The 14,303-nt window shown below is 61.9% G+C and overlaps 1 protein-coding gene across 3 annotated transcripts in view; it reads right to left on the reverse strand.

The window, feature by feature from the left end:
• Positions 1 to 14,303, reverse strand: part of EXD3 (exonuclease 3'-5' domain containing 3) — a 77,451-nt gene that overhangs the window by 26,155 nt on the left and 36,993 nt on the right. For all 3 annotated transcript variants that reach the window (XM_024999694.2, XM_024999695.2, XM_024999696.1), the window contains 10 exons: positions 12,136 to 12,233; positions 8,377 to 8,450; positions 8,237 to 8,275; positions 4,982 to 5,148; positions 4,457 to 4,580; positions 4,079 to 4,289; positions 3,867 to 3,976; positions 3,237 to 3,399; positions 2,998 to 3,161; positions 2,078 to 2,233 (listed from right to left, as the gene is read on the reverse strand). In XM_024999694.2, coding sequence (XP_024855462.1) covers positions 2,078 to 2,233; positions 2,998 to 3,161; positions 3,237 to 3,399; positions 3,867 to 3,976; positions 4,079 to 4,289; positions 4,457 to 4,580; positions 4,982 to 5,148; positions 8,237 to 8,275; positions 8,377 to 8,450; positions 12,136 to 12,233 — 1,306 coding nt within the window. The remainder of the gene's footprint in view (positions 1 to 2,077; positions 2,234 to 2,997; positions 3,162 to 3,236; positions 3,400 to 3,866; positions 3,977 to 4,078; positions 4,290 to 4,456; positions 4,581 to 4,981; positions 5,149 to 8,236; positions 8,276 to 8,376; positions 8,451 to 12,135; positions 12,234 to 14,303) is intronic.

A 14,303-nucleotide genomic window follows, 5' to 3' on the forward strand; every position in this document is an offset into this window, starting at 1 on the left:
CAAAACCCACAGGGTAACCCTGCTGAACAACACAGCCAGGTCACCTCCTCGGGAGTCTGCACAGGGACCACATGGTTGGGAAAGAGCCACAGAAGAGAAGACATCAACAGGATGTGGTAGGTCCCCTGGCTAGAGACAGTCTCTCCAGAAAATGCCAGAGGGCTCCCCCTGCACCAGAGAGCATCACAGGTGTGAGAGAGGCGGGCACATCACCCGCTGCCCAGGACGCTTCGTGAGTGACACTACTGCCTCCCCCCACCCCGCCACGGCAGGGCAGCCGTGAGGACAGGCCCTGGGAGCTCCGAGCACAAGGCCGAGGGGAAAGTGGGCAGAGTCAGTCTGTAGCCACGGGCTGGAGCTGCAGCCGTGTTCCCAGGAAGAAGCACCTCATCTGCCACACCCCTCGGGAGGGCACTGGGCCTGGGGCCTCAAGATTGCGATGTTCCAGGTTCTGAGGTCCAACCCCCTGGCTCTAGTCTAGGTCCTGCTGGGCTTTAGCGCCTGCTCTGTCTGGGCCATCCTGACCCCAGCAGGTCCCCAGACTCTGCCCCTCCCGCGGCCCTGCTGCGTCTGAGGTGCCTGTTACAGAAACCGATTCCTGGCTCCCGTGTCCACTGGTTTGCCTCTGTGGCTGCAGCCACTTAAGCGTGAACTCAAACTGAGTTCTGCGGGGGTGGGAGTGGCTAGGCTCTGGGGGTACCCTGTGCTCCCTGGCCCCTGTGACTGCTGACACCTCGTCTGGGATCCTCAGGAAACCAGGCTGGCCTTCTTGTCTCAGCCTCTGTAAGCTAGAAACAACCCCAGCGGGAGGACTGAGGGATTTCCGACAGGGACGGCGGCCAGAGCCACTCTTGACACGATCACGCCTCCTTCCCTGGGAGCCAGGACCAGGCCTCCGGAAGACCTGGCTGTGAGGGGCCAGGGCTGAGGAAGGTGGACGTGGGGGCTGGTTCGGGAGGCAGATGCTTCCTCCTGGCTCAGCCCTACCTCTGCATCCCTGGGCAGAAAGCCCCTCTGTTCTTCTGGCCCCAGCTTCCTTGTTAGCAAGGGTGGGAAGGCTGCCGAAACATCCAGCGGGCTGTCCAGTGTTCAGGGAAGGGCTGCCTGCCAAGCTCAGACCCCACTCCTCCCACCATCCCCTCCCCGCCCCATGCCCCAGTCGCCCGCCTGCTGAGCCTGGGGACCCTTCCCAGAAGAAGGTGTCCAAATGCATAGAAGAAACCACACATAGTTACGTAATTTCGACCTGGCCACCTCTGTGCTCTCTTGTGGCTGCACAAGTCACAACAGCCTGGGTGTCCATCAGTGGCCGGTGGATGGATCCACTGTGGTCCATCCGATGGAATGTTATTTGGTTGTAAAAAGGATTGAAGCACTGACAGATGCTACAACACAGACGAGCCCGGGAAACACCACGCTCGTGAAAGAAGCCAGGACCAAGAGGCCATCAGCACAAGTCCGCTGGCATGCAATATCCAGAGCAGCCAGAAATCAGGCTGCCAGGGCCAGGGGCGGGGCCTGGAGGGGCGGAGCCTGGTCGGGGGCGGAGCTTGGCCGGGAGTGGGCGCGGCTTGGAGGGGGCCCCTTCACGGGAGGGCGGGGGGATGAACGGTCTAGAACCCCCAGTGGAGATAGCTGCACAAAGCACACCGTGAATCGTGGGGAGAGGGAACCACATCTCAGTGAACCCAGTAAAGAACGTTTACCGGTCACATCCTCACTCCTGAATTCTGAGACCTCTGCTTGTGTTCGGCAGGGCCCTGGGGCTTGTGTTTCCCCCTCGCCCCTTCCCCGGGTGTGAGCACCAGCTTCTCGGAGAGAAGGGCCCCAAGGGTACGCTGCGGCGTTTTCGGGGCCGGGAGCACCCAGGGTCTGCCCGCACCAGGCCCACCCTGCAAAGGAGCCTGCAGACCACAGGCGCTGGACAGCTACAAACGTCTCCAACCCGGCAACCGGGGGAGCCCTGCCCCACCTCGGGATGGGGGGTCACGTAGCTGGGGCGCTGCTGCCGCCACGAACACCCCCCACCCCCACCCCCGGGGCCGCGCAGGGACGCAGGGGGCCCGCGCCCGCTCACCTCGGCGGCCTGCCGGTGGTCCTCCCCAGAGTGCAGCACCCGCACGTCGACGCCCAGACAGCGGAGGGTCCGCCCCAGCCCCCCCAGCATGCTGTCACACACCACGCGGAAGGCCCGGGCCGGGACCTCAGGGGCCGCGTCCTCAGGCGAGAGCACCTGCAACACAGCCTGGCTCAGCAGCCGGGCGTCTGGCCCACGCGGGTGGGCAGGGTCTGGGGCAGGGGGCAGGGGGCAGGCGGGGAGGGAGGGCTCCCAGGCGCTCAGCGCCTGTGAGCCATGTGTACTCAGTACAGAAAACAGCAGGGAAGCAGGGAACACAACCCCAGACCACCCAGGACCTCAGGGGGCTGGCACATGTCTCCTGGGGGTGGGGTGCATACTGGAGTGGGCCAGGGTCTCAGGGGCACAGGGGGACATAGCCAGAGGCTGCCCCGGATGTTGGCGGGGGGCGGGGGCACACAGGGACATAGCCAGAGGCTGCCCCGGATGTTGGCGGGGGGCGGGGGCACACGGGGACATAGCCAGAGGCTGCCCCGGATGTTGGCGGGGGGGGGCGGGGGCACACGGGGACATAGCCAGAGGCTGCCCTGGATGTTGGCGGGGGGGTGGGGTGGGGTGGGGTGGGGGGGGTGGGGTGGGGGGGGTGGGGGGGTGGGGGGGGTGGGGTGGGGGGGTGGGGGGGGTGGGGGGGTGGGGTGGGGGGTGGGGGGGGGTGGGGTGGGGGGGGGGGCATGCCAGGCTGGGGACCCCTCTTGTAGGACACTAACCGCCTGCCCTGCCTGCTTTCCTTTGGGGCAGAGGGTCCAGTGTGGATGGACACAACCCCTACTCCAGGTCTCCAACCCTGTGAGGTCCCAGTCTTAAGGAGAATGGTTCTTCCCATGAGAATCCTTATAAAGGGCCTAGGGGGCTTCACCTACTTGCCAGGGAGAGGCCGAGGCCTGCTGCAGGGGCGGCTCCCAAGTCCCGTGTCTCTCGCTGCGTCCCAGCCTCAGGCTCCAGGGCAGGGCCCCTGGCAGGTGGAAGCGGGCAGGCTCTCTGCACAGCGCCCAGTACACCTCCAGCAGGCAGTAGGCATCTGCAGCTAGGGTGGGCAAGGTCAGCCTCAGCCTCCAGTGTGGGGGGTGTGGGGTCGCGGGACGGGAGAGGTGGCGCCCACCTGCATAGACCAGTTGCCCCTCTCCCAGCGGCCGCCGGTCCCAGTTGGAGAGCTGCTGTGTCTTGTCCAGCGGCTTGCCCAGCACCTGCTGTACCAGAAGGCTGAGGCCCCGCGGCCCTGCGGCCCCGTCCACAGCTGGGGCTGGCCTGTCCGCCACCCGCATCTGCAAGACAGCACCCCCTGGGGGTGAGGCGCTTGCCCTGGAGGGCAGACAGCACTGCACGTGGCTGGCTGCCCCACGGTGGGGCCCTGGACAGGCCCTGTGCCCGCCATGATGGACAGTGTCCTGAGAGGCGATGCTGGAGGCCCAGGCAGGCTGTCTCGGGGTCTCAGGGCCTCAGGGCTGGGGTCACCCGCCCACCAGTCAGCGCTGTGGCCCACATCTTAACCCCCAGGGGTGTGCTGAGAATCCTGGAGGCAGGGACAGAGCTTGGCTCACCCTGGGGAGTGTGGGGATGTGTGGCAACACTCTCTCCTGAGGGACCCTGTACTCTGGGTCCCTGGTGACCTGTGGCCAGGGATCAGGGCTGGGGCCAGGCAGGAACAAGTCCTCAGTGAGACCGCTGCCGGGAGCTGCTGTGCGGGTAGCTCTGCAGAGCAGGGAGCCCCCAGCCCACGCCCAGTGCTGACCTGTCTGTGCACCTGCAGCAGGTCCAGGCCGCCCTGCAGCTTCTGCCCAGCCTGTGCCAGGGCTGGGTAGGACGTACCCAGGCTCCGCAGGTCCCCCGCCATCCCATAACCTGCAGTTGGGGGATGCTGCTGTGACGGGGGCCAAGGGAGAGGCCAGTCTCACACCCTCCCCCAGGTCCCTCAGGGCTGGGGCGAGGGCGGGTGCTACTCACCCAGCTTGGTGATGGAGGGGTCTGAGAGCAGCTGGGACACCAGCTGGGAGAAGGCGCGGGGTCCCTGCCCTCCCGCGGGACTCGAGAGCCGGGGCAGGTCCAGTAGGAACACACGGCCCTCCACGGCCACCTGCATGAGCGACACCCGGGGCCGGCCGCCTGTGCCGAAAGATGGTCTCCACTCCAGGTCCACACCGACCACCTGGCCCGGCTGCAGACAGAGAGGCTGGTTGGAGCAGCGAGGCAAGTGCTGCAGTCCAGGGAGGCGGCCTCTGTGGCAAGGGCTGGCCCAGCCGTGCATGCCAGTGTGGCCGGAGCCCTCTGAGGCCGTGGTGAGCAGCCCCTGGCGCCGGCCGCCCAAGGGGGCTGGGCACACACCTGCAGGAGCGTGTCCTCATGCCTGGCCAGCTCCTCCCAGGAGGCCAGGAAGTAGATGTCGTCCCTGGAGATAGGCAGCTGGTAGCAGTCATCCCGCCTGTCCTCTGAAGGTGCCTTGGCTGTCCTGGGGAGGAGCAGAGCTGCAGAGCCCCTGCTGCCCCCCTGACATCCCCAGCTGGCTGCAGGGCCAGGGGAGCCCTCAAGGCTGTTACGTGCCCGGGGCCTTCGGGGTCTGCTCCCTACGCATCTGCCCTTGCACACTGGGGACAGCCAGGTCCCCAGGCCCCCCCGGGTCCTCTCCTGGGGCTATGTGGCCCGGCTGAGGCACCCAGCTGCTGGGTCTTTGCTGGAACCTGAGGAGGAGCAGGACCTGCCTGTGTGTCTGCACACCGCTCACGCGCCCTGCACCCCCTCCTCGGCCCTCCCTACTTCTAACTCCCAGCCCCCAGTCACTTTCCGAGGGTAGGGACCCAAGGGCGTGTCCTCCTTCTGGTCTCCCTCCCCCGGAGCCTGGGGGATGCTCACCTCTCCTGGAGCCTGAGTTGGCTCATTTCTGCCACTACTGTGGCTGGGAGTCGCTCCACAGGCAACGAGAGATCCAGGGCACACTGGGCGACCATGGCCACGTCTTCCAGAGAGGCCAGCAGCTGTAACAGCTGCTCCTGCAGGCACTCGTCCTGCCCCACCAGGCCCTGGGGGACGGGATGTGGGCTGCTCCACAGGGTTGGCCCCAAGGGGGTGGGCCCATCCTGTCAGGCCCCAGACCAAGACCACCCCTCAGACTGGCCCTGACCTCCCCTCAGACTGGCCCCAACCTCCCCCTCACACCTGGCTCTGAATTCCCCCTCACACCTGGCCCAAACCACCCGCCTCACACCTGGCCCTGACCTCCCCCTCACACCCAGTTCCCATCTCCCCCTCACACCTGGCCACGACCTCCCCCTGACCCAGCCTCGGCATCCCACTCACACCCGGCCCCCATCTCCCCTCACACCCGGCCCCCGCCTCCCCCTCACACCTGGCCCCATCTCCCCTCACAACTGGCTCCTACCTCCCCCTCACACCTAGTCCCCATCTCCCCTCACACCCAGCCCCAACTTCCCCTCACACCTGGTCCCGACCTCCCCTCACACCTAGCTCCAGCCTCTCCCTCACACCTGGCTTTGATCTCCCCCTCACACCTGGCTCCTGCCTCCCCCTCACACCTGGTCCCGACCTCCCCTCACACCTGGCTCCAGCCTCCCCCTCACACCCGGCCCCTGCCTCCCCCTCACACCCAGCCCCAACCTCTCTTCACACCTGGCCCCCACCTCCCCCTCACACCTGGCTCCCGCCTCCCCCTCACACCTGGTTCCCGCCTCCCCCTCACACCTGGCCCCATCTCCCCTCACAACTGGCTCCTACCTCCCCCTCACACCTAGTCCCCATCTCCCCTCACACCCAGCCCCAACTTCCCCTCACACCTGGTCCTGACCTCCCCTCACACCTAGCTCCAGCCTCTCCCTCACACCTGGCTTTGATCTCCCGCTCACACCTGGCTCCTGCCTCCCCCTCACACCTGGTCCCGACCTCCCCTCACACCTGGCTCCAGCCTCCCCCTCACACCCAGCCCCAACCTCTCTTCACACCTGGCTCCCGCCTCCCCCTCACACCTGGTTCCCGCCTCCCCCTCACACCTGGTCCCCATCTCCCCTCACATCTGGCTCCAGCCTCCCCCTCACATCTGGCCCCCGCCTCCCCCTCACACCCAGCCCCGACCTCCCCTCACACCTGGTCCCCATCTCCTCTCACACCTGGCTCCTGCCTCCCCCTCAGACCTGGTCCCTATCTTCCCTCACACCAGGCCCCCACCTCCCCCTCACACCTGTCTCCTGCCTCCCCCTCACACCTGGTCCCCATTTCCCCTCACACCTGGCTCTGGCCTCCCCCTCACACCTGGCTCTGGCCTCCCCCTCACACCTGGCTCCGGCCTCCCCCTCACACCTGGTCCCGACCTCCCCTCACACCTGGCCCCGGGCTCCCCCTCACACCTGGTCCCGACCTCTCCTCACACCTGGCTCCAGCATCCCCCTCACACCTGGCTCCAGCCTCCTCCTCACACCTGGCCCCGACCTCCCCCTCACACCTGGTCCCGATCTCCCCTCACACCTGGTCCTGACCTCCCCTCACACCTGGCTCCAGCCTCCCCCTCACACCTGGCCCCCACCTCCCCCTCACACCCAGCCCCGACCTCCCCTCACACCTGGCCCCACCTCCCCCTCACACCTGGCTCCTGCCTCCCCTTCACACCTGGTCCCCATCTCCCCTCACACCTGGCCCCCACCTCCCCCTCACACCTGTCTCCTGCCTCCCCCTCACACCTGGTCCCCATTTCCCTTCACACCTGGCTCTGGCCTCCCCCTCACACCTGGCTCCGGCCTCCCCCTCACACCTGGTCCCGACCTCCCCTCACACCTGGCTCCGGCCTCCCACTCACACCTGGCTCTGGCCTCCCCCTCATACCTGGTCCCAACCTCCCCCTCACACCTGGTCCTGGCCTCCCCTCACATCTGGGTCCAGCCTCCCCCTCACACCTGGCTCCGGCCTCCCCCTCACGCCTGGTCCCAACCTCCCCTGTCAGGCCCCGAAGCTCTTCATAAGGAGGCGGCTTTCCTCTGGAGGCCAGCAGTCCCCATGGCTGAGGCTCATGACCGAGCTGGCTTGGACCAGTGCCGCCTCCCAGGGCACCCTCTTCTTGGCCCTCCTCTCTGCCTGCATCTCCCCTGCACACCTGCTCACCCCTTCCCTTGGCAGCGCTGTGCTGGGGGAGGGGGAGGCTGCAGGGCCTCCACTTGTCCTCGGGGAGGCAGGGGCCGTGGGGGCTCATGAAGCCACGTCTCCTGTCTCTGTCCATCTGTCTGAAGGCCCACATGGCCTATAGAGGTCCTGGTGGGGGTGGGGGCTCCTCGAGGCCACAGGCCGCTGTGGACCCCACCCTTCTGAGGAGTCTGTGCCGGCCGGCAGGCGGGGCCACTTCCCCACACGGCTCTGTCCCCAGCAGCCTCGGTGGCCGCTTCCCGCAGGCTGTGGGTTCCCACGTGGACGACAATATGTGGAAACCCCTCCACATTCTTCAGGATGTCCGCTGCCCTTCCGGCCGGCTCGGCCTTGGCACCCAGGGGGGACCGGCCTTCCGGGCCTTGCCCGGGGGTCCGCGTTCCTCTATGATGACTCACCAGCCCTGGCTGGTCACTCGGGTTGGGGGGAGGGCAGGGGAGGGGTGGCTCAGCACCGCCCCCCACTGGCAGACCCCGCAAGGCGCTCAGCAGGGAGAGCCCTGGTTCCTGACCACTGCAGACTGCCCCGCACATGGCCCCCCAGCAGCCCCCGAGAGCCCACCTTCCTCCCAGGCCACTTCGCCCAGAGCTGGGGACGGTTCTGCACCATGACAACCCCCGCCTCCAGCTCAGGACTGGGGACACAGGCTGCAGGCCAGTGTCCTGAGGGGATGGCAGCCTGAGACTGGACCTTCAGTCCGGCCCTCTGTGTCCCTGTATCACCCCAAGGGGCAGCTGTCTCCTTCTCAGGGTCTGTGGGCGCCCCAGGCCTCGGATCACAGAGCCATGGCAAGCAGGGTGCCCAAGGACAGTCTAGAATTTTCTCTGAACTTCTCTCCCTCTAGCACCTGGGAGCTCTGTCCACAGGCGGTGGGGGAAGGAGGATCCTGGACTCTTGGCCGTTCCAACTGTGTCCCACCCTGCCCCACAGGGGATCATCATGTGCCAGGACCTCCGAGCTCACCTGCACCAGCTCAGCCCAGCTCTCCTGGGACATGCTTCTCTGCAAAAGTGGACACCAGTGTGAGCTTTTCTATCAGCAGCTCCGGGAGCAGAGAGCAGGCCTCGCTCAGAGCTCCCTCCGCCCTGCCCCGGGCCACGCACCTCCACCAGCCGCTTGTAGCACAGGTACCGCAGGGCAGCCAGGCGCTGCTGAGTGACCGCGTTGGGACACAGGGCTGAAAGACAGGGTGGGCTCCGGCCGGGCTGGGTGGACAAGCGAGTGCGGGCCGGGGCTGGGGGGCTCCCGCTGTCTTCTTGCCCCACCGTACCCGGCACATTCCTCGCAAGAGGCCTTCACTCTGGCTGTAAAGGAGGGCGCCCCGCCCCGGGCCAGGCACTGGAGACCCCGGCCTGCCCTCCCTTGGGGTCTCCTGGATTGCCACTGCTTGGGGCTTTCCTGCATTTTTTCCAGGCAGCTGGTGCTTTTGTTTCTCCCCATGCCCCAACATGAGTTTCTTGAGAAAGGGGCCCGTCTTGCTCTGTGTTTACAAACTATGCTGACCTGTCAGCTTCACCTTCACATTCTGTTCAGAGTCCAAGAGGGCCTGGGAAGGGTGCCCACTGTCTACTCACCCCCTGTCCTCCTACCAGCTGCTGCTTCTCCCTCCTGGGGCCAGCTGTCCTCGAAGCCTTGTGGTCTGGGGGCGGGTGCTGACCACAGAGCCTGCCTACCTGCAGGCCTCCACCAGACCCTGACCAGGACCCCCTGCTCTGGAGGGGTGTGGCCACCCCAGCCAGCACCCTGCAACCAGCTCAGGGAGCACCCTCACTGCAGGGACGCTGTCCAAGAGTGCAGAGGTCAGGGCTGCCTGGGGCCAGGGCCTGCCCACCACCCGGCAGCCTTCTCGCCCCTTTCCAGCCGAGGCAGGAATGCAGGATGCCAAGGGCTCCAGACCCGAGCCCCACAGGCTGCTGGGGACAAGACTGCAGGAGGAAGGGATGGATGAATGAAGTGCTCAAGGCAGGAGAGGATGGTCAGGAAGGGGAAAAAAGGCAGCCAGAACTGCCGCAGAATTCAGTGTCCCTCCAGTGGAGATGGAAACCAGCTTTCCTGAAGCTGGTCTCTAGGATGTTACACATCGTTTTGCCAACAAGATGCTCTGTCAAAAGCCCACGGACACAGCGTCAGCCTCAGGCCTCCTCTGGACCGCCTGGTTCATCTACACCCACACGCTCCTCTGGGAAACAGATCTTTTACAGGAAAAGCTGCAGGTGAGCCAGACTCAGCCACCCATCTTGGGTGGGTCCCGCTGACTCTGCCAGATGCCTGGGGGCTCCACCTGGATCCAGGCCCAGGAAGAGAGGGCTGGGTGCACGCAGGGCAGAGGGGCGAGCAGTCCCCACCCTGCACCATGGCTGACTGGCCTCCCACGGAGGGCACAGGGTCTGTCCACTCAGAGGCCCACACCAGGAGGGCAGCCGCACAGCAAAAACAGCATGGACTCAACATACATGCAGAGAAGAGACCAGAGCAAGGAAGGGGGAACAGGCGATATCCAAAAGAAATAATGACCAAAAACTCCCAGGACGGATTGAAGACACCAATCCATAGATCCCAAAGTCCCATAAATCCCAAGTAAAAACAATAAAGAGAAACCTCTAATGAGTCTCCTCACAGTGAAACTGCGGAAGACCAAAGACAAAGAGAAGATACTAAAAGTGGCCAGAGGAAGAGAGATGCTTCCAAAGGGGAGAAGCTAGATCGCTTCTCAAAAACACATGTCAACGCAATCAGAGGGCTGACACCACAGCAAGCATGGCCTCTAACCACAGTGAGATGAAGGGAAAACCAAAAATGTCACAGCTTGGAAATTACAAACACACTGCTAGTTCCTCTACAGGTAAAAGAAAAAAATTATAATGGAAATTAAATCTTGAGCTGAACAATAACACATGCTGAACTTGGGGTATATACTCAAGAAGAAAGAAGGCCTAAGATTCAGTTTAGTGGGTTGAGCAGGGCATACAACTGACAGGATCAAAAACACCAAAATCAGGGCAACAAAACGAAAGGAGACCTCTGGAGTGGGAGAAAATATTTGCAAACTATGTATCGATAGGAGATTAACAGTCAAACTACATAAAGAACTCATAGAACTTAGTAGTGAAAAAAAGCCCAAATAATCTGAATTTAAAAAACAAGCAGAGGAACTAAAGAGACATTTTCCCAAGGAAGATACAGAGACGGTCAACAGGCCAAGAAAATATGTTCAACATCCCTAATCTCCAGGGGAACGCAAGTCAAAATACAAAGAGGCACCACCTCCCACCTGTCAGAACCGCCGCATCAAAACCAACAAATAACAAATGCTGGTGAGGATGTGGGGAAAGGGAGTCCTGGTGCATTGATTTTTTTGGCTGCTCGGCCTACAGGATCATAGTTCTTCTACCAGGGATCAGAGCTGTGCCTTCTGCGGTGGAGGTGTAGTCTTTACTGCCACACAACCAGGGAAGCCCGCTGGGCACTGCTGATGGGAACGCAAATCACCGCGGCCACTATGGAAAACACTGCAGAGGTTCCTCAAAGAAGCTAGACGGAGCTACCATGCTGCCGTGTCGCTTCAGTTGTGTCCGACTCTGTGCGACCCCGTAGACGGCAGCCCACCAGGCTCCCCTGTCCCCAGGATTCTCCAGGCAAGAACACTGGAGTGGGCTGCCATCTCCTTCTCCAATGCAGGAAAGTGAAAAGTGAAAGCGAAGTCGCTCAGTCATGTCCAACCCTCAGCGACCCCATGGACTGCAGCCCACCAGGCTCCCCCGTCCCTGGGATTCTCCAGGCAGGTGTACTGGAGTGGGGAGCCATCGCCTTCTCCAAACTACCATACGATCCAGCCATTCCACTTATGGGTGTTTATTCAAAGGCTATGGAGCCAAAACCTCAAAGAGACATCTGCACCCCTACATTGACTGCAGCTTCACCCACGACAGCAGAGGCACGGGAACCACCTGAGTGTCTATCCACAGGTGGGTGTACAAAGCAGCCACGTTATGGACACACAGGGGAATATTACTCGGCCATAACAAAGGGCATTAGGGACACCTTACAGCAGTACATTTGGAACCATAAGTGAAACGGACAAAGTCCTTGAAAAAACCACAGCTGAGTCAAGAGTCCTGTTTCCATATGGAAAGGCAATCGAGATTCATAGGTCATTTCCACCAAACTTCTCAGGAAGAAAGAATTCCAACTTTTACAAACATCCTCTGTGAAAAGAAAGGACATCCACTGTGTTTTCAGAGGCCAGCATCACCTTGTACACAAAGCCAGAAACAGACATGTCAGGAAGATGAAGTTTGTGTCCAGCTTCAGCTTCGGACACAGATGCAGTGTCCTTTAGGTTAAAGCAAGGTTGGCAAGCCAGACCTAGCAGCGTAGATGGCAATGCAACCTGGCGAAACTCGGCCACGACAGACACGCGAGGACCGTTATGCAGTCAGTCAACGCACCACATTAGCAGACCAAAGGGGAAACGCACGGCCTCTTCCCAAGACGTGCAAAGAGGATATGACACAATGCCACCTCCGTTTCTGATGAACACTCAGACCAGAAGTGAGAAGAACTATGACCTCATGAAGTGAAGCTAAAGACACTGTCAGTAAGTCTGCCCCCCTGAGATGCAGGATGAGGGTGCTGAGCTCGCTGTGGGGGAGGGGTGGAAGTGCTGTGCAGGCTCGGTGGTCCTCACCCATGAGGCCCAGACTCCCCGGGGGCACCCCAGAAGGGCAGAGAGGCTGCTAAGGGCAGCAAGAAGACCGGAACAGACGCCAACCAGACCAAATGCTGGGGGGCAGTGGGCCCCGGAACCCCAGCAGCGCCCACCCAGCTCCTGCCCCCAAGCAGCACGTGCGGGGCTCACTCACCGGGGTCCAGGCTGTACTGCTCCAGCAGCCGCAGCACATGCCGGCCCAGGGCTCTGGGGCTCAGCCTCTCCAGCCGCAGGGTCGCCTGCGGGTACTGCCTGTGGGAGACACACAGCTCTGGTGGGCACTGCTTTCTCTCAGCTGATGCATTTCAAGGTCTTAATTTTCATCAGCATCATACATGTGCACAGTTCAGAAGCCAAGTTTTCCTACAAGGCTCAGAGGAAGGCAGCCCATCACAGCCCCCTGCTCAATAATTCTGAGATGACTCAGATCCGCCCTGTGTTTCCAAGAACCACCTTGCACTGTGGCCTCTGGAGGATTCGGCTCTAGGCATTCTGCACGGAGGCCTCACCGTGGAAGGCTCCCCTCCCCAGACAACGGCATCCTTGGTCCAGTTTGTTGGGCACCAGCTGCTTTCACAGAATTATAGCCATGCAAGTATGACTGGTGGTGGGTAATGCTTGCGGGTCTGAGTGCTGCCTTGGCCACCTGTCCTGAGGAGTCACTCCCCTCCCCACGGCAAAGCGGATGGCCCCTCCCTGTCCAGGTCGCACTGCACCTCTCCTGCCTCCAGGCTGCGGCAAAGTGACTCTGTGCGCAGCTCCCAGGGGCCAGGAATGGGCCTGGGGATGGTGCCCTTCAACTCACACTAGACTGGAGGGCTGGTAGTTTGAAGCAACTCTTCCTTTGCACTGGGAATCCGCTGCTCCAGGAACCCAGGGCCTGACTCCTGCTCTTTCTGAGGGTTCAAGGTCCTGGTCCTTGGTGTGGGTCTCTCTCCATCCTCTCAGGACTGTGTCTGGAGTGAATTCCTCCACATTTCCCTGTTTCTTTCGGAATCCCCATTATTTGGATGCTGGGTGTTCTTGACAGAATCTGTTGGCTTTTTTTCTTTTAAACCCCTTTCCTCTCTGATTTTCCTTCTTTGCAAAGGCTAGGAAGAATCTTCAGGTTTATCTTCCAAACATTTTACTGAGAGTTCCAGCCCCATCCTGCCATCACGTTCTTATGGACAAGTCTGTTCTGAGTCCCGAAGGCACTCTTTGCACAGTTGTGGGGTTTATTCTGGACACGGAATCGCTCTGAAGTTCTCAATTACAGCTTTCATACTCATCAAGTGCTCTTCTACTTCCTCTGGGCTCCAGGCAGGCTGGCCAGAGATCCCCGAGCCCTGACTGGGTCCCTCTGCACAGGCAGGTTTTTGGGGTAGAAACTGACAAACTGATTCTGAAATCCATATACACATGCAGAGGGTCCAGAATAATACAAGAACAACTTTGACAGAAAAGAAAAGCATGGGAGGCTCACCTGTCTGACTCAGGGCTGCTACAAGGCCACGGCGGTCAAACAGGTGACACAGACAGAGCAGTGGAGCACGCCAGAGACCCAGTGCTCATGCACACCTGACGGGCCCACGCACACGGACACACCTGACAGGCACACACACGTGCACACCCGATGGAGGCACACGTATGTACACACCTGACGGACCCACGCGAACGGGCACACCTGACGGACCAACGCACGCATGCACACCTGATGGGCCCATGCACACGTGCACACCTGACAGAGGCACACGCACATGCACACCTGATGGAGGCACACGTATGTACACACCTGACGGACCCACATGCGCGGCCACACCTGACGGACCCACGCGCGCGTGCACACCTGACGGAGGCACACGTATGTACACACCTGACAGACCACGCACGCGCACACCTGACAGAAGCACACACGCATTTGCACACCTGACGGAACCACACGCGCGTGCACATGACAGGCCCATGCATGCGTGCACACCTGACAGACCCACAGCACGTGCACACCTGACAGAGGCACATGCATGTGCACACCTGACGGACCCACACGCACGTGCACACATGACGGGCCCATGCACGCGTGCACACCTGGCAGAGGCACACACACACATGCACACCTGACGGAGGCACACGCATGTACGCACCTGACAGACCCACGTGTATGTGCAAACCTGAGACCCCAGCCCCAGCCACAAGCCATAATCCCTAATCCTCTAATTGTCTCCGCAGTGTGGCCCCTTTTCCAGATTGTCATGCAGCAGGTATCTCCTCTCACTTTGTAATCTTCATCTGTTTCCCCTGTATCCTTTCATGACTTAATGGCACATGTCCTTCTAGCTCTGA

Source organism: Bos taurus, chromosome 11 (genome assembly GCF_002263795.3).
Source record: "Bos taurus isolate L1 Dominette 01449 registration number 42190680 breed Hereford chromosome 11, ARS-UCD2.0, whole genome shotgun sequence".
NCBI classification, from domain to species: Eukaryota; Metazoa; Chordata; class Mammalia; order Artiodactyla; family Bovidae; genus Bos; species Bos taurus.